Below are 26,720 nucleotides of genomic sequence, written 5' to 3'. Positions count from 1 at the left end.
AAAGCATTTGATATTAAAACTAAAAAGTAATGTAGACGATTCTAGAACTAGTACTTTTATCTTATTTGCTCGTCTAAACTCAAAAAATGAAAATGACAGTCAAAATCGAAGTTAAAAATAAGAGAAAGTAGTTACATAAAGAAGGGTAATATGAAATGTCTTGGTTTTACGCAATTGAGAAGAAAAGTTTATTAACTATATTTTATTAACTGAAAATTAACTGTAATTAAATACAAACAGAATTACTTGAGACCACATTTTTTTCTTATTTATTTTATGCTCAGTTTTCGTTCACTTATTTTAATAAAATAAAATAAAACAACTCACAAGAATTTAGAAATTTGAACAATGTATATAATGAAATAAATAAAAACTCATGATGGTACGACCATCTTTAAATAACCGTTACTCGTCTATAAAATAAACTAACGCAACTTCCATTGACTTGACTATAACAGTTACTCATTTAGCCTTCTGTTAGAAGAGAAGGTTATCACCAAATCTATACATAATGCACTTTCGATAATTCACAGCATCGATATATTTACTAGTAATTGTTGAGAATTCACTTGAGTTTATCACCAACTTAGCTGCCTAATGGAAATGTTGAGTATTTCAAAACATATCTAATGTTTTTTTACTGGAATGAAAGCATAATCAATAAGTAGAAATGAGTATTATCTACTAAATAGACTGTGAGTTTGAGTGCAGTGAAGAGGCAAGACACAAGCTTTGACGTCACCCTTATGATTTCTAATATCTACGTGGAGACCGTAGGTTTTTGTAAAATGGGCATTCTTTAATACAAATAAGCAATTAATTAGAATCTATTGGATATTCGTAAGTAGTAAAGTGTTTTTTTGTTAACCTACAAAATTCTGCGTGTGATCCTTTTAAATTCTTTATTATTCTAAGTGTTTATCAATATGTGCTTATTAGTATTTAATAGGTTAATGCGGTTTAATGATGGTGTTATGAACTTTTATACATCTTTTTAGTTTAAATATTCAATAATTGATAGAACGAAATTAAAATGAAGTTTAGAGATATTACTTCACACAAGTAAATCGTGGAACACGATTGAGTGGTAACAAATAACAGTTCAAAAATTTAATTAGCTGATACTTAGTTTTCTGGTCAATGTATTTAAATTGTTGAACTAATTAGTTAAATTAATTTTCCAATACTATATTAAAATAATCTGAAATGATTTTTTACTCATTAAATTATTTAATTTCTAATGCAAATATTCAAAATAATCTTTGTTACAGCACTTCTTTACACGAGCCTGGATATTAATCTGCTAGGATAATTAATTATGGAGACTATAGACACAGAACCGTCGTCTAGTAATTTTGTTTCACAAACTAGGTCGCATTTACATCAAGTACGTAGAAAATAAAATTATGTAATTGCATTGTTTTTAACAGTTGTACGTTTAAAGAAGTTTTTGGAAACGTGTGAATTTTTTATGGTAAAAAAAGTTTTTTTTTATGTATTAGTTAATTCATTTTTTTTGCTCAATTACTTTCATTTTTTTTACAGAGATACCAGAAATGTCTAGATGATATAACCCCATTCACGGTAGGCAGATGGGTTGGAGCGGGGCTCCTAACGGTAGCATTTTTAGCTCGTATATTTCTAATGCAGGTATTTACATTTCTTTTTGTTTTCTTTAAAAAAAAAGTTAAATCTGCTATGAATACCTAATATATGTATATCAAACTCAAGGGGGGACAGTGTAAACAATGTAATAAGATGACTTGTCAAGCGCACAAAAAAATAAATAAATAATAATTTCTTCTGTTTAATTATTGTTTAAGTGGTACTATCTGTCAGCCAAGTATCTTCAAATTAAGAAATTCAGTCCCATATTTGATTCTAATAATTATTATTCGGGTGGCAATACAGTACAGTAAACATTAACGGTGCTTTAGAGGGAAGCCTTACCGTCCCGCTCTCCCACAGAGTCTTTGATCGATTTTTTCTGGAAAAATGTTTCAAGTAAAAGTCATAGGTCTGTATTTATACAACCATTAACCAAGCTTAAAGAAAATAGTCCGAGCCGTTCCCGAGAAAAATTAGAAAAACAACGGAAACATTGATTCACTAAAGTGGTACTAGAAACTAATTTATCGTAGAAAATCTCTCAACCGAAAGTGCTGCTTCAGAATTATTTTATTTTATTTTTCATCTTTGCTTTAGGTTTTTTAGTCAACGGCTATACATACTGTAAGTTTTCATTAGTATCCCGATACTCATTACAATTTGTCAGAGTTTGTAAGGTCCCCTTTAAGTTAAATTTCAGTGCAATTTATAATTATTATACTTGATTAAATTTGTTTAGGAGAGGTTGTAAAGTCAAAAAGATGTGTCAGTGATTGTGCACAAGTCGTAGGCATCTGATGTGTTTGTGTTTGATGATGAGCGTGACTTTCGGTTTGAGTTGTGGTAGTGTCTAGGGTACCCACAGGGTTACCAAGATCCCTGAAGAAGTGGTTAGTCCACTTCCACCTACGAGGAATGTACGATGAATAATTTTTGTAATGTTACAGTTACTCGTAGTATAAAATACATTTGTTCAGAATTTATGAATTTAAAAAATGGAACTTCGAAAACGGTAGTGTAAGAAAGTCATATCAATTTTTGCCCAGATTTTTATTTCTTGTTTATTATAGCATTGATGAACTGATTAAATTAATGATTGACTCTTTTAGATTTACACTGGTGAGAACTTAATTGATTTTGTTCTTTTAATTGTTTTGGATTTATTTGAGACTACATGTAAACTTTGAGCAATTTGGTTTTATTATAATTTTTATCAAGACATCATTACTTGAGTTCGGCCGAAAACAGTAGTCAATGACCTCAAATTAGTTCGTCCTATCTCAGGAGATAAATTTGTAGTTTCGTTAGAGTTATTGCCTTTCTCGTTTATCTTTTCCAAATTATGGGCCATTTCCTTGTGTTACTTCGCGTGCTAATTATAGCCCGGACATTTTTTAATCCATAACAGACGTGGGTTATTTATATTCAAAATGGTAGTGCACAAAACTTAAAAAAAGAAAAAAATCCTTCAGTTATGGAAATGTTGGGTTTTAGATAAACACTATTTAGAATAAGCAGTTATAAAATGAAAATCATTGATGAATAAAAGTGAAAATAGCAGGAAAGCAAAGTGATGAACTTTTGAACTGTTTAATATTGATGACGAGGACGAGAAATGTATTTAATTGAAAGTAGTTTTACACGTTTAGAAACAAAACGTTTTTCCATGTAAATTTCATATCAAATCAAAATTTCGAAAGTACATTTAAATGCTAAAAGAAGTATTGAAAGTTACCATTCAAAATTTTAGTTTTCGAACGGATATAATTTACTGATTTGGATATGGAACTGACATGATGTAGAGAAAGTGAAAATCGCCTGATTTCGAGAGAAGAATCATTACTGGAAGTAATTGTCCCGTGCCTTATGATTTTCAGCAGCACAGAATAAAATTGCAATGTAGCTGTGCTTAGTTTATATACTTGGTTTAGCACCCTGGCTGACCTTACTTCTTCTATCTTGGTATTGTCTGAGTACAGTACGGATAATGGTGGTCAATTTTTCCAAGCCCCTGTCCAGAACAAGTACTACTTTGAAAGGTTCGCTGATGCTCTACTTAAAAGATATTCTGTCGGAGAGCAGAACAATGACAGATTCTGACGGAAAAACATTTTCAAAATAATTAATTTAAAAAGGAGACCAAAATGGTATTCATTCTAATTTATTATTTTTACAGGGGTGGTACATAGTCGCGTATGCATTGGGCATATATCATTTAAATTTATTCATTGCATTCCTCACACCAAAAATTGACCCTGCACTCTCCATGTTCGATGGTAAGTATAGTTTGATTTGGATTTTCATTTAAATGTATTCTTAGTTTCTTCAAAAAGCATTTAAAAATTATTAATTAATCTTTACAGGCGAGGATGGAGGTCCTGAATTACCAACGCATGCGAATGAAGAATTTCGACCGTTCATAAGGCGTTTGCCAGAATTTAAATTTTGGTATTCGGTTGCCAAGTCAACAACAATTGCTTTTATTTGTACATTCTTCGAACTATTTAATATACCGGTCTTTTGGCCTATACTTGTTATGTATTTTTTTACACTTGTTGCCATCACCATGAAGAGGCAAATTAAGGTAAGAAATAAATTTTAGATAAATAAAAAATGTATTAATATTAATGTTTACTCCTAATGGATTTTGCATTCATATGACCTTTGTAAACTTATGTTGTACATAATCTCGAAAAATTGATAAACCCTATTCGAAATTCAAAGTAAATATGATAACTTCCAACATGATTAAAAATAATTAACTAAGACCCTTCTTTAGATTCTTTTACTTATTTCTTGTGTCACATTTTCGATGTTATATTTACTCCAGAAATACACCTTTTGAGGTTACCAGAATCCCAAAATATGATTTTTATCAAAATCTGTATGAACAAGATTTTATGCGTGATTATTCTTACTAAAAAAAAAAAAATGAAAAATCACAAAAAGCATAAACTTAATCTTTCCATTGTGTATGTCTATGGAAAGTGAAAGTAATTTTTTTTTTTTTAATGATTTAAGGCGCGTCAACATCTAAGGTTATTGGCGCCCGGAGCTTTTTTCAGTGCACTGCCGGCCTCCGGACAGTGTTCTCTCGTTACAGACAACACTGTCCATCACCGGACAGTGAGCTGTAGATTAGATTAGATTAGACTAGGGCGGCCTCAGGGCCTACGCCACTGCGACCCCTTTGGGTCTATTGTGGCTCCCCTAACTTTAAAGCTCACCCTCCAGACCTGTCCTTTTAATTAGACTCTTAATGCTGGAGAGCGACTCTTGGGTAAAGCTCACAGGCCTTGGTTTTTCCTCCCCGAGAAGTAACATCCTTAGCCACACGAGCCCCTCACACTGACACAACACATGTAGTGCCGTTTCCTCCTCTTCCTGACAGAACCTACAGAGGCTATCATCTGCCAGGCCCATGCGATGCATGTGTTTTCTGAGTCTGCAGTGGCCAGTTAATAGGCCTACAATCATCCTGATAGCCCCACGGCCTTGACGGATTAATTCTGCAGTCAGCCTCGGCGAATAGCCTTTAATAAACTCCTTCGCCTGTCTCTGCCCAGTGGTGGCAAGCCACCACTCCTGAGACCTACTCTGCACCCATAGATTAATGGTCGCAGTCTTAACACACTTCGGAACCCCAAAACAGGGCTCCGGGCCAACGAAGTATCTCGCAGAGCCTTCCCGGGCCAATAAATCTGCCGAGCTGTAAGAAGCTCCTAGGTAGAGAAAATCTAAGGGTCAGCAGCTGGATTCGAACCCGGGACCTCCGCGTGGGAGTCCATTATGCTAACCTCATAGCTAATCCCTTCCCTATGTGAAAGTAATAAATACACCTCAACCGAAATTACCAAACAAAAAAAAATAGATTTTCTCGAAAAAAAAGTCTCCGAAAATCACGATAGTCTTTCAAGAAAAGATTTTCTGTAAACATCATGTCTCTAGCAATACATCTAGATGCAATCAGTGTTAATGAATTTTTCCATAGTATTAAGGCCATATTTTTTATTTATTTATTTACTTTTTTTTTTCTAAGAGCTTATCTCTTCAGTTCTTATGTAATATTAAAGAGGATTCATTGAGATGCTAAAATTATGAACTCCAAACAAATGGCATTTCCAGAAATGCGAATTTTCTGATTTATTTTATTTTTTTTTATTTTCCACGATTTTTTCTCGAAAACTGAACCCCCTTTCAAATAAGTATGCAGAATACTGTGAAAGGCTTGGAAAGATTTTCTGTGAAATAGAGATGTTTAATCGTTTTCAGTTTTATCCAACAGTAAATTACGACATGAATCTTCGCTTTATCTTAATTAATATAGATTGCTAGCTTAATGTTCTTTTTATGTAATTATAAACATATATTTTGGAAATTTACTGATGGATATTCTTTGATTTTTGTTTCAGCACATGATCAAATACAGGTACCTGCCATTTACCCATGGAAAACCAAAATACGCAGGACTTAATGACACTGGCAAGGTGATTAACTCAAAGTGACAACTGTATTTTTGTTTCTTTTATTATTATTTTAAAGCACTATTCTTTAAATTGGCTTTTCCTTCCTCTCCAGTTTTCCTAGATTTTTTTTTGACTTAAAAAGAGAAATTATCAATTTTTCATAAACAAGTGGTGCTTTAATTGTTAATTGCAGAATAAAAACTTGGTGAACATAAAACAAAAAATTAAAATAAAGAATAATTTTTTAAATTATTTATTTTGTGCACTGATTTATTATTTTCTACTTTCATTTTTTTTTTTTTTTTTTTAATTAAATAAATATTCCAAAGGAAGTTAAAAATTTGGTTACTAACTGAGGGTGAATTTTTTTTATTAAATGGATTTCTCATTGGGCTAGTGATTTTTGTATCTAAGTTAGGATTGTAGTCAAATGGATTTTTAGTCATCTTTTGGAGTAGTTTTAAAAACGAAAACCACTTAAGATTTCGGAATATCAGTGGCGTATTCTTTATGAATATAAACTGAGCATTGGTATGCTTTTGATGATCAAATTTTGCCCTTTCAGGAGAAAGTAGGCTATAGCATAAAAGGAAGCAATTAGAAATACGTGCAAGGATAAAACCTCTTTCCAAGAACCGCAATCATTTTCTGAAAAGTCATTTTCTACCTAAGAAAACTTTATCTTTGATTTAAAAATGGTCTCCCTGTTTCTTTCGATCTGCGGAAGTTTAAAAGTGGAAAAACTTTTTCTTTTTTTTTTTTACACAAGGTCAACGCAAATTAATTCGATTTGAAAAATGCAATCAGAAAACATTATAGCAAATAGATCGCCAGCAAAATTGAAAGTTGTTTAGTTGATGAAGAAAACGAGTCATTAAAATAAGTGAGAATCGTGATGTAATTAAAAACTTGGAATACTAGAAACTTAACCAACCATTTTGCTTACTATTTATTGCCATGCTTTGGTTCAAAGTTCAGGGTACGCCACTGCATAACTTTAAGCTTTCTACAGCTTGAAGATATCATTGAATAGATGGTTATAGTAATTAATGGTATTTTGGAAGTTTTAAGCATAGTAGTACATAATGTATCTTAAAAGATTGCACCAACTGGTACATTTTTTTTATTCTTCTGTAGTAACTTTTTACCCCTATGGCTTTAAAAATTTAAAAATAAATTCTGTTTTGTATTAAATTCTTCTTTTTTGTAAATTGTTTACTTTATTTTCTCCATCAAATATTTTTCACTTGGAATGGTGTCGGACTTTAAATCGGTGCTAATTGGATGTTAGAGAGGGTACTTAGTGTAAAGAAGAAAGTTATGGGTGTCGTTGACTTCGTGGTGGCTGGATACATTTTGCTACAGATTTCTTCCATGATGTGTGCTTAATTATGAGGATATAAGATCAGATTTTTCATTTCCTCCAGATTATTTTTTGAAAATTCCTAATCTTCCATCGTACGATCGCACGAGTTACAAGCACAGAACTTAATATCCTACCCTTAGGCAGCTCGTCTGCTTTCAAAACAGGATATCCTCAAGTAATGATCACTAGGCTAGTAACAAACTCATTTGCAACAAAATAAGCCTTACGAGATAATTTCATTTGTTTTGCTTTTTAATTTCTCAAAAATTATTTATTTCCATGATCTGAATTAAACAATAAATCGTGACAATTAAATTAAATTTAATTGGTCCAAAAAAAAAAAAAAGAAGCAAGGGAGTCCTAGTAGGAGCTTCTCGGCAGATAATGAGCTAGATTTTGAGTTTTCTTTGTTTTCGGTAAACCCAAACCTTTGTCAAAATCCTTCTGCAGCCTCTTTTGTTTTATTGTCGCAACGTTTTTTGAAGTGTTGTTTGTATTATTGGCTGGGATACACCAAGGGCCCTAGTCAAGAAGTGGCTAGTCACTTCTCCCTACAGAGCTTACCTACCCTTAAGGAATTATATATATATATTTTTCCTTTTTTGCGTTTTGAGATGTTTTATCCCCTCCAAAAATTGTTTTTCATACCTAAGTTTATTATATCTCCTTTCTAATAATTATTTTTAAGTTAAAAGAAACGAATAAACAATAAAAGTTACCAAGAGCAGTCATAAAACATCGCTTTTAAGTTATTAGGCCGTCTGTAGGACGATCTATTATTCTTTTAAAAAAATAATATCGAAAAAAAGCCTTTCCTTACCAATTTCATTTACTTTATTTTTTATAAATTATTATTTATTTTCTTTATTCATTCTTTCCAATTTTGAAATAAATAAATTAGGACAAATTGTCTTTTGAAATCAAATTAACAAATAAAAGGAATTCATTGTGCCTTTTTCGAAGCTTATTCATTTTAATTTTTGTAAGTTTATTCGGATTTCGTTGTATCATATATTATTATCTTTAATTTTAATTTTATATTATTAATTTTTTTTCGTCATTATTTTGTAATATCGTTCAATTTAATATGAGATCAAAATAAATTCTTAAAAATTATTCTCAAGAAACTTAAATGTTTCTAGTAAAGTTTTTTTGAAACCAAAATTAATCCCAAACTTTTTTAAATAAATAATTAAAGCTTAATTCAATTGTTGAATTGAATAGTGAATGAGTAATGTATTGTGAAATCGTCGGAAGTTTGCATTAATTGTGTATTTTGTGTATAATGTTTTTGGTATATGTTTTATTTCTTTCTCTTACTGCAAAGTTCATTTAGATCTTAATAATGATTACTTTGTAACTACTCTATAAATTGATCCCTCCATAATGTTCTTTGTAAAAATTCATAATATTTCAAATTATGTACTTTCTCAGTGGGCTCTTTTACGTTTTTAAATCATTAAATACCTAGGTAAACGAAAAGTTTTCAGGATACTATCATCGGCGTATTGTACTAAATTAGATTCTGCTTTTCTACTGCATCCATAAGAGGTTTAAGGTGCTCTTGTAGTTCTGTAGAAGACACCTCTTCTTTTAACTATGCTCAGAGTTTTTTTCCCGATCAGCCGTTTTTGCAAATTATTACAATATGCAGACGCAGGTCAGTTGCCCAATAGGTATGAATTTTGAATATATCGTATGCTGGTCTTAAAAAAAAAGAACCATCTTTCCAGCCCAGATACAGGGAGAAGCGAACTTAAACGCAATTTCCCTCTGTACAGCCATTTTGATGGCCTTATAATTGCTCTGCGCTGGATGATTTGTTACCCTCTTAAATCGCGACTAAATTTAGACATCTTTTCTTCTTCTTCTTTCCTGGCTCTACAACCCAGTGATGTGGGTCTTGGCCTCCTCAACATGCTTCCGCCAGTCGTCTCTATCTCTAGCGGCCGCCATCCAGTTACCGCAATCCGAGGATATTCCTCGCGTCCTGGGCAACTCCATCATTCCAACGCAGTCTAGGTCTTACCTACCCTCCGTCTCTTATCCGGGGTCCCGGAGCAGCAGTTTGGAGGGAATCTCATCGGCACTCAGCCTCGCTACATGGCCTGCCCCTCTCAGCCGGTTTAGTTTAATCCAGGCTAATACTGGAGGTTCCTTCATTAGATCATATAGCTCTCTATTCTTCCTACGTCGCCAGGTCGTGCCTTCACTGGTACTGGGCCGTAGATTTTTGGATGCAAACGATGTTCGTCTGTCTTTGAGATGGTCCAGGTCTCTGAGGCATATGCCAAGACAGGCCGAATGAGGGTCTTGTACAGCCTAAGTTTGCTGCCTCTTGTCAGCAATTTACTTTTAATGTGCTTATTTAGGCCGTAATAGCACCTGTTAGCCGACATCAACCTCCTTCCTATTTCTTGGGAGACGTCATTATCCGCTGTCACAAGAGATCCCAGGTAAACAAACGCAGCTACATTTTCAAATGCGTAGTTCCGTATGCAGAATGGGTCTTTTAGACATCTCTAATTTAAAAAAAAAAAAAAATTTTGTATATTTTTACATTTAGTAAATATTTATTTTTAATAAAAGATTTGCCGTAAGAGAGAGTATTAGAGTGGTTCAAATATATAATATATGATTAATTAACATATATATTAAACATTAAAAACATGAGAACTTCTCATTTATTATTTCCCATTTTTGATCTTTTTATTTTATTCTTTAGTTAGAAGAATTGTAAAATTTAAAAAAGGCACTCCTTGTTTGTGTAATAAAGTGATGTTATGATTATATTTTGGTTTTTTGTATAGGTAATTATATTATTATGTATATACTTTTAACAGTAATAACTTATAGCACGGATTTAAGTTATTAAAATAAGTAAATAAATTTAAATTAATAATTTAAAAAATTAAGTGTTATTAATAAAAAAAAGAAGTAATAATAGCGATAACCTCCCTTTTGTCTCAAGGATTTCTTTTTAATCCTTTTTGTTTTTAATTGATTTAAAAATCCGGTTAGTATTTTTTTTTAAATTTATTTTTAGTCAAAAGTTCCTAAGTCCTTGGCACTAACTGTTCAGCCTTGCATTTGTTGTTAAAAAAAAATAAAAGTTTTTTTTGATGGATTAAAGAATTCAAAAATTCCAAATATTAATGATAATTTCAAATTTGTTTTAGGCTGAAGGGGTGCCACTAATAGTCCCTAATCCTGCACCGCCACCAGTCACTGAGGAAAATAATTTATAAATCCTGTATATTAAAAAGAAAAACAAAAATTAAAATAAATAAATTAAGAAAAAAGAAGTTTTTTTTGAACACAAAAAAAGAAAAGAAAATTATTTCAAAATTTTATTTATATTATTTTTTTTGTGACTATTATCGTCCTTGAACATTTACGCGGGGGTGGTTGATTATTCCAATGTACAGACACATTGTTGTTGTTGGGTAAAAACATTGTACAGGGCAAAGCATGATTGTCTTTTTGGAGCGGCTTAAAACTATCACGAACAGCCAGCCTATTGGGTCCCTCAGCAGCCCTGAACCTAGCCCTGGCCTTCTTGGGTGGAGCGGGAAAGTCGACAATCAGGAATCACTTAGTGCCAAAGTGATAGATATTCTATGGTAGGCTCTTTTTTTTTTGCCCACCTATAACCCAAAGAGATGTAAGATTAAATGGATTATCTCAATCTTAATTGTGAACCAATTACAATTAGTTCTAGAAGGAGCATGCCTCCAATAGTTCTAGGAGTCCCCAATGAGTAGGTAAGGTAAGAGATCATATTTTGCTCTCTATAGACATCATTTTTGTACCATTAAATGGCACTTAGGTCCGTAGCCCTAACATGTCAACATGTGTTCCCCTGCCTTGACAAAATTTAAAGTGATAGCCTATCCTAGCCAATGGCTCTATTGCGGCACCAACTCTCTTTCACTTAAAAGGACCAAGGCCTCCCACCACTATCCTCTGCCATTCCTCACTTTCTTGGGCTGTCGGAGCACCAAACGAGAGTATGGAAATCAAAGAGCTTGGCCATATATTGATCAGTCCGCAAGATGGTCTCAAGCTTCACTCTGTACAATGCCTTCAACTGGGTTATTCATCACTGTGCATCCACTGTAATTTACTCCTCGTATTCGAACAAACAAACAAAATCCTCAATTTCCTGAATTCACCCAAAAAAAAATGGTTAAAAAAATGTGTATTTTATAAAGATTTAACGGTATTTTCTAAGCTAGAAACTGTATTAAAAATTTAAAACAAAAATTTTCTGTTCATATTGAAGAGTCAGTAATAAGTACTTATTTATATTGTGAATCTAAAATTCTATAAATAAAATTATTATTATATAAAAGAATAAACTTCAAAATTTTGAATTTTTTTGTTGTAATTTTAATTGTAAACATTTTTAAAGAAAATTCACATAACCGACAAGCTTATAAACAAATTGACTTTGTTTTGTTTTTTAAAGCATTTTTGTTTTTGTTTTTTTAGTCTTATTTTTAGTTTTTTGTTTATAGATAATTATACATATTAATTAAAAAAAAGAAAACATAAAACCCTAATTGTACAATTTTTGTATTTTATGAAGATATTTTGAAGAATAAAAAGTTTTTTGGACTTTATTTTTGGTGTATGTTGTGTTTGGCTTTGTGTAGAAAATAAAGGTTTATCAGCCTGTGTGTGATTTTTTGTTCTTTTGAATAAATAAAGAAAATTCAAAATCACTGCCATCTATTTAAGAAAAATCTACTCGGGTATTCTTTGAGTAAACACTGGGTTTTCATAGAATGTAATCGTCTAAAGAAGGAATCGAGTTGTAAGAACGAAGATCTGTGAGTAAATGTTGAGATATTTGGTAGTTCGCTTAACCCAAATAGATGCCGTATCAAATGAACCCATCGATGAAAGTTTGGGTTTGTCATCTACTACTTTTTTGAGGTCTGTTGATGATAATGACAGTGCTTAGAAAAAAACGTCTCCTAAAGTTGAAGCAACAGAATGGATTGTGGCATCTGAATAATTCCTCCAACTGATGATTTACTTAAAAAATGAAGCAGAAACCTCTGGTATTGATTTTGATCTTTCTCTCACAAAATTGCTATCGTGACTTTTAAAGATATACTTATGTGATACTTAAATTATTTTAGATCATAAAATAAAACAGTTCATACTCTGAATTGACAGTTTTAAGGGGTCCCAGAAATGTACAGAAATTTGCTTCAAAAATAATTGAAATACAATTTATTGATCTACATACATTTTTTTTTTTTTTTTTTTGGCGCATCAACAGCTGAGGTCATTAGCGCCCGGAGCTTTTTCCAGTGCACTGCCGGCCTCCGGACAGTGTTCTCTCGTTACAGACAACACTGTCCATCACCGGACAGTGAGCTGTAAGAAGCTCCTAGGAAGAGAAAATCTAAGGGTCAGCTGCTGGATTCGAACCCGGGACCTCCGCGTGGGAGTCCAGTATGCTAACCTCATAGCTAATCCCTTCCCTCATACATTTAATGTACGCAAAAAACATCAGAGAAAATCGAGAAAAGCTTAGAAAAGTGAAAAGTTCATTCAGAGAAAGAGGGTACCTCCCAGCTATGGGATTCCCTTCAAGCTCGAATTACGCGTTTAATCCACTCTAGCTTAATTTTTGTATGAGATATTTTGATCGCAATTTACAATCGATTTTCTTGGAGGGAGCAAATAGAAATACAAAGATAAGTTTTCTGCAATTTTTCGTTTTTTAAGATACTTTGTAAACAAAAAAACCAGATCATTTTCTTGACAATCTTCCTGATTCAAAGATCTTCAAAAATTGACATTTACGTCCATTTGATTCAGACAAAATCAGCTTACTGCATGTTCAACTTTGTTCTGTAAATGCAATAAATTTAATGCTGGCATTTTACCCAAATGGTGAAATTTAATAATCTAAAATTGTAAAGTTTCTAATATTTTCTCGTTTTTTTTTTTGTTTTTAAAGTATTCTCATCCAAGTTTTATTTTTGTATACTCTCAGTTAGCTAAAAGGTCTTTGGTTTGTAAAAATTACCAGGCGTTATTAACATAAATCATGAGATATCTCGGTATGTGATTTTTGAGAATTGATGTTGGAAACATGTTCCATACTGCTCTCTCTACTTGCTGTAATCCTCTTGCACCGTCTCTCGCCTCCTCTGACATCCCTAATACTCCACGCCGACTGAATCGCCGATGGCCCCGCGACTTTCTTGCAGTCTGAAGATCACTATCATTGTCATTCATATCCTGTAGGTGCTACCCCTGGGTAGTTTCTCTCCTCCCTTTCACGCATCCATTTATTGTATATATTCCTTTTTACTTATTGTTTATATATATATATACAAATTGAAAAGAACTAAATAAATTTTAAAAAAGTATTGAAACTCCTTTTATTTACTATTATTTTCCATTGGTTCAGTTATATTCCACAGTTTTAGTACGATTTCTTGACAACAGATAGCAGTCATATGCTAATTCATCTTGTTCTTTGTTACTCTTTATTTCTGTTCTGTTATAGACTTTTATCACTACGTGTGAAGATAATAACGAAACAACTTAAAAGTATTTTTTGCACTAAAATACTTTACTGTCGGGGATAATCCAAATTTACACAATTAATGCCAAATTTGTTATAGACCAAGATATATCACACTAGATTATTTACAGTATTTTTTTTTTACCTTGAGGAAAGTTTATTTACGAACAACATTTTAATCCACCTTAAAATAACGCACAAGAGATGGCACCACATACCTTATACAAAAAAAAAATGACAATTTGGAGGGAAACTCGTATTCACCGTCATACGCAAATACGAGGGTCGTTTGAAAAGTCCGCGCAAAAATAAAAAATACTTAATTTTTTGGGGTAAACCTTTTCTATTTTTCAACGTAGTCTCCTTTTAGGTTTATACACTTCGTCCAACGCTGCTCTAGTTTGTTGATCCCTTCCGAATAACAGGATTTGTCCAAGTCTGAAAAATAGCCATTCGTTTCTGCAATCACCTCCTCGTTTGAATAAAATCTTTTTCCCGCCAGCCATTTCTTCATATTGGGGAACAAATAGTAGTCCGAGGGAGCTAAGTCTGGAGAATAGGGGGGATGTGAAACGAGTTGGAACCCTATTTCCATTAATTTTGCGACCACAACTGCTGAGGTGTGAGCTGGTGCGTTGTCGTGATGGAAAAGGACTTTTTTTGTGGGCCAATCGTGGGCGTTTTTCTTGCAGCTCGGTTTTCAAACGGTCCAATAACGATGAATGATATGCACCTGTAATAGTTTTACCCTTTTCCAGATAGTCGATGAGGATTATTCCTTGCGAATCCCAAAAGACAGTCGCCATAATCTTTCCGGCCGAAGGAACGGTCTTCGCCTTTTTTGGCGCAGATTCCCCCTTGGTAACCCATTGTTTAGATTGTTCTTTGGTCTCAGGAGTGTAGTGATGTATCCATGTTTCATCCACAGTGACGAAACGACGCTTAAAGTCCTGCGGATTCTTCTGGAACAGCTGCAAACCGTCCTTGCAACACTTCACACGATTTCGTTTTTGGTCAAGCGTGAGCAATCGCGGCACCCATCTTGCGAATAGCTTTGTCATGTCCAAATGTTGATGCAAAATATTATGTACCCGTTCATTCGAGATGCCCACAGCACTAGCAATCTCACGCACCTTCACTCTTCTGTCATCCATCACTATATCATGGATTTTATCAATGATTTCTGGAGTAGTAACCTCAACAGGGCGTCCAGAACGTTCAGCGTCACTTGTGCCCATATATGGCCACTCTAAAAATTTTGAAACCACTTATGAAACTGTTCTAATCGAAGGTGCAGAGTCACCATAATGTTTATCAAGCTTCTCTTTAGTCTCCTGAGGCGTTTTGCCTTTCATAAAGTAGTGTTTAATCAACACTTCGAAATTCTTTTTCGTCCATTTTTTTTTGAAAATCACTCGACTTCCTCGATTCAAACGAATGCCAAACACAAAGAAATAGACCGATCTGGCTGAAACTTGGTGAGTGTACTTCCAAGAGATGCTACTAACTAAACAACCTCGATACACGCCAGTGGTGCTAACTCTCTGACTTTGCACGGACTTTTCAAACGACCCTCGTGCAGTCTTAAATTTTTTTTGTAAAAAAGCTTTTTCTAATTCTAGATACCTCAAAGGGGATATTTGTAATACTAATACACGAAGAAGTTTACAGCGCTGTAAAAATATTTTATTCGAATTGAGAGCTCCTTAAATTGCCGGAAAAAAACGCAATTTCCAAAAAAAAAAAAAAAAAAAAATAAATAAATAGACACGACGTAAAACTTTTAAGAAAAAGAAATAGAAAACCCCCCCTCACTCAAAAATAAAGAAAAAGCAATTGATTTTGAATAATGTAAAGTTCTGTACGACTGGTGGCGCTAACTACAGTCCATAGCTGGAACTAAACAAAACCAAGTGGGGGAGTTAGTGCACCCTTCAAAGAATGTAGCCTTTGTAATTTGGCCAGTAACAAACTTGACTTTGTTACGCAAAGTACCTAGCTAGAGCCTTAAAAAGAAAAGATATCTTTTCCGTTATTTTTTTTTTTGCTCGTCACGAAAGAAATAAATCGTGTATTTTTTTTATCTTTCAAAGATAATTAAAAAATTGGTGACATGTGTCCATTTAATTTTGTTCGAATTGGATGTATATGAATTTGAAATTAGAGTTCGACGTTATTTTATAAGGTATTTAAAAAAAAATAAATAAAATAAATTATTTTGGTTTTTATTTATTTTCGCTATAATTTTTTTTTTTTTTTTTATAAATTGTTGCATCATATATTTTTTATTTTAATTTGTTTTTGCCGCAATTAAATTAAAAATAGCTCATCAAAATTTATAATAATTAATCGAATATTATCAGAATTTTTGTTTGTCATTAATTTTCTAAACAATTTTGCTTTATTCTATTTTTGCTTGTTCGCCTTTTTCTATATTTTTGGATGTTTAGATTTTTACAATTTAACATGAATTATTTTTCAATTATTATATTCTGAATGTAATTTTGTTCATGAAACATAGATTATTCAAAAAATTCACTTCATTAACTTAATAATATTAATATTATTTTTTCCTTTTTTTTTTTTTACCTTCAAATTCCCAAAATTCATTTAATTTTACCAGATATTTTTTTTAATGGTAAACAGATTTTCGGCCCCCACAATTCTTGAACTGCTTTTGACCGTAATAACTAAGATGTATTGTGAAACTATTTGGGTACTATTTGTCGGGACTTGACATTACTTTTATTTAATGGTGTTTATTATAGAGAGAAATTAATAGTAAAGTATGTTATCTTTACCGCTTCCGTTCTCGATGCTTGATCGTTAAGTTGTACGTAAAACTGATCTGAAAATAGGCATTATTGTTTAACGTCTCAAAGAAAAGAAATTGTACTTTATTTTCCACACCTAAAAAGCGGAATTATCAAAAAAATGCCCAAATTAAAATTTACGATTAATTTACAAATATTTATAGGACGATACAAATAAGGTGTACGATAAAAATAGCGGCCACCGGAAGTACCCAAATTTACTTCAAAGATTTTCAAATTTATTTAGATTTTCCTTGAAAATTGTTTCAATTTTCTTTAAAGCGTAATTTATGAATTGCTCATATTTCGAGCTGCAACTTTTTATTTGCATCATTTTTCTAGGATGGGAATGCATTTGGGGGGGGGGAGGGAAAGGGTGACTAGGTTTAGCTCTAAAGTGGCCAATATAGTATAATGTATGGTTCTGTATAATGTTATAATTTTAAGTATTAAAATTTTGAATTTTATAAAATTATGTTGATGGATTTAGTTAGACTAGATTTAAAAAAAAAAAAAAAAAGAAAGTTTTTCACCCCAAATGGTTCCAATAATTTTCTTCAAGATTCGGACATCAATTCTATATAGAAAAAAATATTTATCTTTTTATTTGTAACATTTAACGGGAAAACTGCAAGGGTTTTCATCACGGAAAGCTGAAGTTAAACTATCTCAGATAAGGTACTTTTTTTATCATATTGTATGGTTTTAACTCCAGTGTTTAGCAAGAAAATCTAACTAAAATTCGAATAGAGTCAGATTTCCAGAAGTTTTAAGTTCATCTGCACACAAAAGAAAAAACTTTTCTATAATTTTCTAGACCATCTTCAACAGATTTCTCAATTGAACTTGAATTGAACTAATTTTGGTTACGTTTTACTGTAAGACTTCCTCTCAAGACTAATCGTTACTTGCGAGGGTCGTTTGAAAAGTCCGTGCAAAGTCAGAGAGATAGCAATACTGGCGCGTATCGATGTTATGTTTAGTTAGTAGCATCTCTTGGAAGAACACACACCAAGTTTCAGCCAGATCGGTCTATTTCTTTGTATTTGGCATTCGTTTGAATCGAGGAAGTCGAGTGATTTTCAAAAAATGGACGAAAAAGAATTTCGTGTGTTGATTAAACACTACTTTATGAAAGGCAAAACGCCTCAGGAGACTAAAGAGAAGCTTGATAAACATTATGGTGACTCTGCACCTTCGATTAGAACAGTTTATAAGTGGTTTCAAAATTTTCGGAGTGGCCATATGGGCACAAGTGACGCTGAACGTTCTGGACGTCCTGTTGAGATTACTACTCCAGAAATCATTGATAAAATCCATGATATAGTGATGGATGACAGAAGAGTGAAGGTGCGTGAGATTGCTAGTGCTGTGGGCATCTCGAATGAACGGGTACATAATATTTTGCATCAACATTTGGACATGACAAAGCTATCCGCAAGATGGGTGCCGCGATTGCTCACGCTTGACCAAAAACGAAATCGTGTGAAGTGTTGCAAGGACGGTTTGCAGCTGTTCCAGAAGAATCAGCAGGACTTTAAGCGTCGTTTCGTCACTGTGGATGAAACATGGATACACCACTACACTCCTGAGACCAAAGAGCAATCTATACAATGGGTTACCAAGGGGGAATCTGCACCAAAAAAGGCGAAGACCGTTCCTTCGGCCGGAAAGATTATGGCGACTGTCTTTTGGGATTCGCAAGGAATAATCCACATCGACTATTTGGAAAAGGGTAAAACTATTACAGGTGCATATTATTCATCATTATTGGACCGTTTGAAAACCGAGCTGCAAGAAAAACGCCCACGATTGGCCCACAAAAAAAGTCCTTTTCCATCACGACAACGCACCAGCTCACACCTCAGCAGTTGTGGTCGCAAAATTAATGGAAATAGGGTTCCAACTCGTTTCACATCCCCCCCCTATTCTCCAGACTTGGCTCCCTCGGACTACTATTTGTTCTCCAATATGAAGAAATGGCTGGCGGGAAAAAGATTTTATTCAAACGAGGAGGTGATTGCAGAAACGAATGGCTATTTTTCAGACTTGGACAAATCCTATTATTCGGAAGGGATCAACAAACTAGAGCAGCTTTGGACGAAGTGTATAAGCCTAAAAGGAGACTATGTTGAAAAATAGAAAAGGTTTACCCCAAAAAATTAAGTAGTTTTTATTTTTGCACGGACTTTTCAAACGACCCTTGTACAAGAAAATTGATCAAGACGTAAATTGCAAAACTTACGTTAGTTGTTCATTCCAGATTTATACCAGGAAGAAATACAGCAATCGAATGCAATTTTCGATATTATTCACTGAAAATGGCCGCTTTTAGCTTTCCACTCAAAAGAAAACAACAAAAAATTTTTTCTAAAATTGGTCTGTATGTACGTCACTGTCTGCAGAAAATAAAAATAAATCATATTTGTTGTCACCAAATTTAAAACTTGACATTTCCGTACTGAAAAAATTTGGCCATGTTGCGATATTTTTTTTTCTGTACTAACATAAGTTTTTTTTTAAAAAAAAATAATTTTCACCCATTTAATCTCTCAGTTTTTATAAATTATTTATATTTTATTTTGTATTTTTATATTAATGCATAAAATCAAATAATCCAGCCACAGTTACTAAATTTATCCTCGAGGAACATGTTGGATTAACTGGTGGAATATTAAAGCCTTTTCAAAATGATTTCCATACATTGGACTGGGCACAAAATCAATACGATCATTATATGGGGATGAAGATTAAAAAAAATATAAATAAAATTATAATTAAAACTAATCCGGGTACAACCAGCTGACGGTAGAGTCTATTTGTAAACGAGTCCAAACATGTATAGACAGGCGCTAATAGATTTATTTGATTGGATGAGAGTAATGAGTCAAACCGAATTAATTCTGTATACCCGAACAGAATGGATAAACTTCTGCCAGTTTCTTTGCGAGAGAGAGAGAGAGAGATGAAAACAAAAATTGCGGATTACTAATAATATTTGTATATTCACCGGAAATCCGGAAGTTTTTGTGGAACCTTGTCCAAAAACCTTTGTATGCACCGTCCTGGATATAGGACTGGCTTACACCTGGGTGTTACCACTGGGTCATTTCTGTCCTGGATTTGGAGTAAATGTATTCACTCCAGGGTTGGGTTACCCTAAGACCACCCAAGAGGCGATCTCCTTCATCGGTTCTTAAAGGGAAGAAACTTGGATAAGAAGTGGGTAGCTAATTCCTGTCAATAGACTGCTCTTCAAGTGACATTCAGACAAAGAAAAAAAATTAAAAATTTATTAAGAGTGTTGAAAGGTGATCCAGCGGGAAGGCACATTAAATTAAAATACAATACGCCGTCATAAATTGTTTTAAGAGAGTTTAATGCAAGAAGAAGAAGGTAATATTGTCCATAAGAATAAAGTAGTAAAGCACGAGGCCGCCAAGCGAAGAAGATAAAAAGCAAAAGAGAGCAAGAAAAACTAGAATCTACTGCTGAGTATGGGAAGAGTAGGACCAAGTTGGAGCTAAAGCCCTTTACTGGCCTGGTAGCTGGTGGAAGGTGGCTGTCATATATTTTAAGAGCAGACCATCAGATAGCAGCAGAGTAAAGGATAGGGGGGACCTACGTGACACGGCCCCGTACTAAGCTCTACTCTAATAACTTGGAAACCTCTACCGGCCACACAGCTATGGGCATTTTCTTTTTTTGTCCTTCCACCCCCCGCCCAGTCTTAAAAGCCGAGGAAATAAGAAGACAGAGAAAATAGTAAAAATAGAGGACAGCCGCACAGAGATTTCAACACCCTTATTACCTTTGACCTGGTCTTGCGTTCAGGATGAACATTTTCTTTTGTTACAATAATTTCTTTTGCAGAAATAAAAAGTAAACATTATGGGATGATAGTAGAGTAGCGTTTCCCATGGCAATAATTAGACGTAGAACTGCACTTTCACTTTATATCGCTTAACTCGAGACTACAGGAAGAAAATGATTAGAGAAGGATTTTACGTGATTTTAATTTCGGTTAAGCACATTCCAGACTGGATGGTGAGGCTTGAATCTGGCAGGTTGGCATCAAGTGTATAGGTGTTTAAGAGGATCCTGGGTTACTGGTTGCGCATCATGAACATGAGTGACAACCGATTGCCTAAACTTGCGTTATGTAGAATGAGGGGTTTGAGTCAACAAGCGGGTAACAAAGTTGAGTGGAATTGGTTCTCCCAATTGCAGCAATGGCTTGCTGTTATTGGCGAATCTGACTTCGTTCTTTGTGATAATGAGAGGTGCTTAAAACAGAGGGTACCAGATTTGATCGAAAAGTGGACTAACCATGTTCTTTCGCTCGATGTCGATAGGGCTGTTCATTCTGGCTATAGTCGCTTGTATAGAGATATAAGTTTATTAGGTCTAAATGAGGATTATATTTACTATACTTGCGCTTTAGACAAACTCAGAGTGGTGAGCCAGATTCGAGTATCGAGTTGCAAGGCATTGAGAATCAGATCTAGAAATGGTTATTACCACATAGACACCAACTCAATCTGTACAATGTGCAATTTAAATAGAAATGAAACCCTGGAGCACTTTCTCCTTATCTGTCCGCTGAATTCACCGATGAGAAGACACTACCTGGGAGAGTTTCTTCTTCAAAAAGAGTCCCAGCTAATAAACATTCTAAAAATAAACACATATGACCGCCTAAATCAGATCTACTATTATATAATAGAGTCTTTAAGGCTGAGATCATTTGTGAAGGATGAATAAAGAAATAGAAATAGAATTTATTGCAGCTAAAAATGTTATATCAGTATGATTATTATTATTTTTTATTTTTTGTTTACAAAGAAAAGTTTAATTTTGTTTAATTATTTTATTACTATATAACAGTGGTTATTTAAAATTATTGTACTTTTCAGAACCCCTGTAATATGTTAATAACATCAAATACAGAAGTTTATCTATCTAATTTCGGTTAAGCTATAAGGATGGCAGGAATATAGGAGTACTGATCCTTCCATTAGTTGTAAGGTTTATGTAAATAGTGGTATACCAGGGTGTAATGCGGAGGAGAGGTCGCGAAACTTCGGGAGGTGATTCAGCAGCTCAAATGCTACAAAAAATATTCTCTTCACTTTGGCCCAATTTTCAATAGTGTCCAAGATATTTACATTTTTTAACTTTTCCGTCGATGTTCGCGATTTTCACCCATAAAAACGGCCATAACTTTTTTATCCTTTATCCTAAAACAAATCTGGTTATTCCAAACGAAAGAGCATTAAATTTCCTATAAATTTGGCTCAATACAGAGCCTCAAAACGTTTTTTATAAACTATGAAAGTTTTACTTTAATGTCTAAAAAATTCGTTCGCGATGATTTTTGTTAAAATTTTCAACTGTATTTTCTCAATGATTAATGAATCAAGGAGTCACATAATTTCAGAAAGAGTTGCGCATTTATTGAGCTTCAAGATCATATGGATTTTTTTTTTGTTTTTAATAAAACCCTACCCCGAACAGAGGGGTGTAAATGCAGAAAACTGGGATTTTGCGTAACCGACTTTTCACTACTAATTTATTGAAATGTCAAATTTTTGGAGAAGGAACAAAAAGAAATGTAACCATTTTAGTTTTTAACAATTATTATTTAATAAAAACGGAAGTCAAAAATTAAGAAGTTAATAATGCAAATATCTTAGACACTATTGAGAAGTGGGCCAAAGTGAATAGAATATTTTTTGTTGCATTTGAGCTGCTGAATCATCTCCCGAAGTTTTGACCACTCCTCCGTATACACCCTGTTTAGTAGAGGGATGAAAATGTGTGAAGCGAATGTATTTATAAGTAAGAATGGAGAGTGAGTGATATTCTAGTGATAAGCACCTAGACGATGCTGGCTGTATACATAGACGATGCTGGCTGTATGACGGAAGCCAATGCCAAAAAAAAAACTCAAAAACTAGAAATCACAGGAATTTGGAATTTGAAATTTCGTTCGGCGCTAACAGAGGTCGCTACAATAAAGTTTTGGGTCTCTAAAATTGGTCTAGAGGTTTTTTTTTTAGAGTTTTCCTGAAAACGGTACCAAAGATTTTCTTTCGTCTTAATGAAGTAAATGTAAAGTAATCGGTCCATTTTTTTTTCCAGGCAGGGACTTAATGTCTCACTACCAGGACAAGGGCGGAAGCTCCATACTTTACTATAAACAATTTTTTTCTAACAAATAAAGAGTAACTATAGGCGGAATTTGTTTTTTCAGTTTCAGTTTGAGTAACCGTACATCAACACCAAATCAAGAGGTCTACATCAAACCTCCGACCTTCAAGAACTATTCTGACACGAATTTTCAGACAAAATATTTCAATCCCTGAAACACGTCCCCCCCCCCATATTGTTTACTTTAAAACGCGGCAAACTTGAGAGCTAACTTTAAATTCAGCTTTAAGTTAAAAAAAAAATAAATATCTTTCCCATTAAAATTGTTTTCGTTTTTAATAACTTCTCCAAAAACGTGGAACATTATGCTCTTTGGAGGAAGTAGAATGGTATTAAGAAAATCTTGGAGAGGAAGTTAAGGTTGTGACCCGAGGCGAACTTTAATGTCTGCTTTTGTTTTTGTTCCGTTTTTTTATTTCTTTTCTTTTATTTTATTTTTAAACAAAAAACTTAATGGCTTCGACTTAAACATTTCTCTTTTACTTTTGCTGCTTCAAGATCTGCTTATTAAATATAATTATCCAACTGTGGGATTAAAACTAATTGGTTGTCTGGCCGTAGATGGTTTTCACGCGCTAGCTTAACCATCCTATTTAAGAGTTAAAAAACCGGAAACTTTTTTTTTTTTATCGCGGGGACGGAAGTTAGAAGCCACCTAATTGTGGCACTTAGCGTATTAAGTTTAAATCAAATTAAGTGTAAAGTTAGGAAAAGCATAGAAATAGAATTTATAAATATTGAAAAAAATGATAGAAAAAAAAGACCAAAGTGACTTAAGTTCGCGCTGTTTCTCTCGTAACCCTTTTAAAAAAAAGGGACTCCCCCATCCTACAGGACATTCTACTTTAGAGCGCCTAATATGATCAATAATTACGAGTTGAGAATTTTATTTATTTATTTTTTTGTGGCATTGGCTTCCGCCATAGAGCCCAGCATCGTCTAGAATATCACTTATAAATACATTCGCTTCTCACATTCATCCCTCTACTATATACAACTATTTACATACAAACTTACAGCTAATGGATGGATCAGTACTCTATATTCCTGCCATCCTTATAGCTTAACCTGAATTAAATTCACCGTAATCCTTCTCTAATCATTTTCTTCCATTCATTCTAATCGGCTATAACTATTAAATACATTCATATTTCTTTGCTAGCTCTTTAAGCACATAGATGCTGGTGGATAATATTATGCCTTTATAGCGAAATGGTGCATCTAAAATACCTGTATATGTCGTCAAACATCCTGATTCCTTTCTACTACATAACATATCATTATTATATGTCCTGAAATCCTCCTCCTCACTGCAATCTTAGGCAAAGAGGAGAGGACCTTTTATTGATCCTGTGAAGATACGATCAGCACACCGCGCGTGGTTCGCTCTCAGCCTGCTTATTGTCGTAACAACCCATTTATTGGTGACCATTTTTTTTTATACCGTTTAGACATATTCTCTTAGTCTAAAAATTTCATTAGTTAGTTCCCTAATTTAGTTATTGTAACTATTTCAGGTTCAAGTGAGGGGGGATTACACACTCCTCCAACCCTGGAACTCAACCATGCTCTATAGGGAAATTCCAGAGGAGCGGACAGGGATAACCACACTCTTGTGCAACCCATCCTTAACCTATCCCCAAAAAGTTTTCAATACTTAATACCACTCTGGCCCTTTTGAAGGAGATTTTGTAAATTAAACAACATTATGGGCTAATTAAAGGGTATTCGTTTTTGGGAATTCTTTTTCCCTTGTTTTCCACATTTTACAGGATGCTTTATCCTCGTTCACTTTCTGAAGAAGTCTTTGGCTAGCCGACGTTGAAAGAATGCCAGCCCTAGGTACCACCTAAGTGACTTTACAAAAAGACACCACCTTCCAAGATAACACCCTTAAAGACGAATCTTACGCGCTATTACTTCCGCGTTCTTCTTCAGTACCAATACGTCACCTATCCGCCATTTTTTCCCACCACCACAGACATCAATAGCGACATCGAAACCTCCGTGTGTGTGTGTGTGTGAGTCTGTCTCTCTATTCTCCTCTATTAGGGTTCTTTACTGTATGTAAATTTCCATATTTACATATAAAGGGATTGTGTGGCCCTTACTTCCTTTCTTCTCTTCCCAGTCCAAGTCAGGGTAAAGTCCTTCTTTTTCTTTCTGAAGATATTTCTTCACATCCTTTTTTTTTATTCCTTTTCTCTATCTCTCCTCTTTGTTTCCTCCAGATCTTTTTAAAGGATACAGTGTTTCATTAGGATATAAAAGGAAGAATAATGGGCTAAAGATACCATACGTATTGTTAGAGCAGGTCATCCCCGATAAGTCCTTTATGTGACCATTATGTTAGATAAGATATGGATATAATTTGAAAGGTGATGTTTCAAGATTATAGGAGCGTATATTCTACTTGTTCCTACCTCTATAAGTAGTATCTTGAACGTGTCGAATTATACTAGTTTTTTCCCCCCAAGTTTTGTGCTCAACAGGAATAAAAATCTGCTCTGAACAGGAGAGAGGGAAGAGATTAGCTGGGTGGTTAGAGAATTTTAGGTTTCCAACGCGGAGATCACGGGTTCGAATCCGGCTGCTGGCCTAAATAAATAAAACATTCAAGAGACTTCCCTTATTATAAAAATTACTTATCTAATTGATAAACTTTATATTAATCTTCTTCTTCTTTCCTGGCTCTACAACCTGGGTCTTGGCCTCCTCAATATGCTTCCACCAGTCGTCTCTATCTCTAGAGGCCGCCATCCAGTTACGCAGTCCGAGGATATTCCTCGCGTCCTGGGCAACTCCATCAGTCCAACGCAGACTAGGTCTCCCTACATTCCGTCTCCTATCCGCGGTCTCGCGCAGCAGTTTGGAGGGAATCTCATCGGCACTCAGCCTCGCCACATGGCCTGGCCCATTTCAGCCGGTTTAATTTAATCCAGGCTACTACTGGGGGTTCCTTCATTAGATCTCATATAACTCTCTATTCTTCCTACGTCGCCAGGTCTTGCCTTCACTGGTACTGGGCCGTAGATTTTGCGCAGTAGTTTCCTCTCGAACACCTGCAAACGGTGTTCGTCTGTCTTTGAGATGGTCCAGGTCTCTGAGGCATATGCCAAGACAGGCCGAATGAGGGTATTGTACAGCCTAAGTTTGGTGCCTCTTGTCAGCAATTTACTTTTAAGGTGTTTATTTAGGCCATAATAGCACCTGTTAGCCGACAGCAACCTCCTTCCTATTTCTTGGGAGACGTCATTGTCGGCTGACACAAGAGATCCAAGGTTAACAAACTCAGCTACATTTTCAAATGCGTAGTCCCGTATGCGGAGTGGGTCTTTTTGTGTTGGGTCGGTGGAGAGGAATTTTGTTTTTTCCTCATTAACCTCCAAACCCAATCTCCTGCCGTTGGCTTCAATTCTCAGGAAAGCATTCTTTACAGCATCGACTATTCTATCCATACAACGTCTATGTCATCTGCATAGGCTAAGAGCTGCACAGATTTATGGGAAATGGTTCCCGAGGTTTGGATTTCCGACTCTCTGATCACCCTTTCGAGAGCCAGGCTAAAAAGCAAGCAGGCTAATGCACCACCTTGCCTTAATCCGTTTCTCGATTGGAATTGAGAGGAGATGTTCGACTGTATCCGCACAACGCAGTGAACATTCGACATACTCATCGCAACAAGGCGTACCAACTTAATC

The 26,720-nt window shown here is 34.3% G+C and overlaps 2 protein-coding genes across 7 annotated transcripts in view; both read left to right on the top strand.

The window, feature by feature from the left end:
- The first annotated feature begins 579 nt into the window (after nt 1–579).
- On the top strand, nt 580–12,120 carry LOC141446858 (protein RER1). Of its 2 annotated transcripts, none has more exons than XM_074113763.1 (7): nt 580–840; nt 1,272–1,387; nt 1,546–1,650; nt 3,785–3,884; nt 3,972–4,192; nt 6,021–6,095; nt 10,620–12,120. In XM_074113763.1, exons 2-7 carry the CDS (start codon nt 1,319–1,321, stop codon nt 10,686–10,688), a joined length of 639 nt encoding a protein of 212 aa, XP_073969864.1. In that variant the 5' UTR covers nt 580–840; nt 1,272–1,318; the 3' UTR covers nt 10,689–12,120. The 2 variants fall into 2 exon arrangements, with proteins under 2 accessions (XP_073969864.1, XP_073969865.1); XM_074113764.1 differs by lacking the exon at nt 580–840 and adding an exon at nt 946–1,087.
- Nucleotides 12,121–15,958: 3,838 nt separating this feature from the next.
- The window catches only part of LOC141446851 (rho guanine nucleotide exchange factor 10-like), a 518,303-nt gene continuing 507,541 nt past the window's right edge, over nt 15,959–26,720 (top strand). For 3 of the 5 annotated variants that reach the window (XM_074113739.1, XM_074113735.1, XM_074113736.1), the window contains exon 1: nt 15,959–16,178. The gene's annotated coding sequence lies outside the window, so the exon portion shown is untranslated. The remainder of the gene's footprint in view (nt 16,179–26,720) is intronic. The other 2 variants (XM_074113741.1, XM_074113740.1) reach the window with 1 other exon arrangement.

The sequence above is a fragment of the Rhodnius prolixus genome, unplaced genomic scaffold (assembly GCF_049639745.1).
Source record: "Rhodnius prolixus isolate KJV_2025 unplaced genomic scaffold, Rpr scaffold_7, whole genome shotgun sequence".
In the NCBI taxonomy this organism is placed as follows: domain Eukaryota; kingdom Metazoa; phylum Arthropoda; class Insecta; order Hemiptera; family Reduviidae; genus Rhodnius; species Rhodnius prolixus.
The sequence above is the reverse complement of the archived record's forward strand: the minus strand, read 5'-3'. Positions and strand labels throughout refer to the sequence as shown.

Coding starts and splice junctions, on each gene's coding strand:
- LOC141446858 (XM_074113763.1), top strand. CDS start 1,319: ATGGAGACTATAGACACAGAACCGTCGTCTAGTAATTTTGTTTCACAA. Junction 1,388..1,545: donor CTAGGTCGCATTTACATCAA/GTACGTAGAAAA, acceptor TTTTTTTTACAG/AGATACCAGAAATGTCTAGA. Junction 6,096..10,619: donor GACTTAATGACACTGGCAAG/GTGATTAACTCA, acceptor AATTTGTTTTAG/GCTGAAGGGGTGCCACTAAT.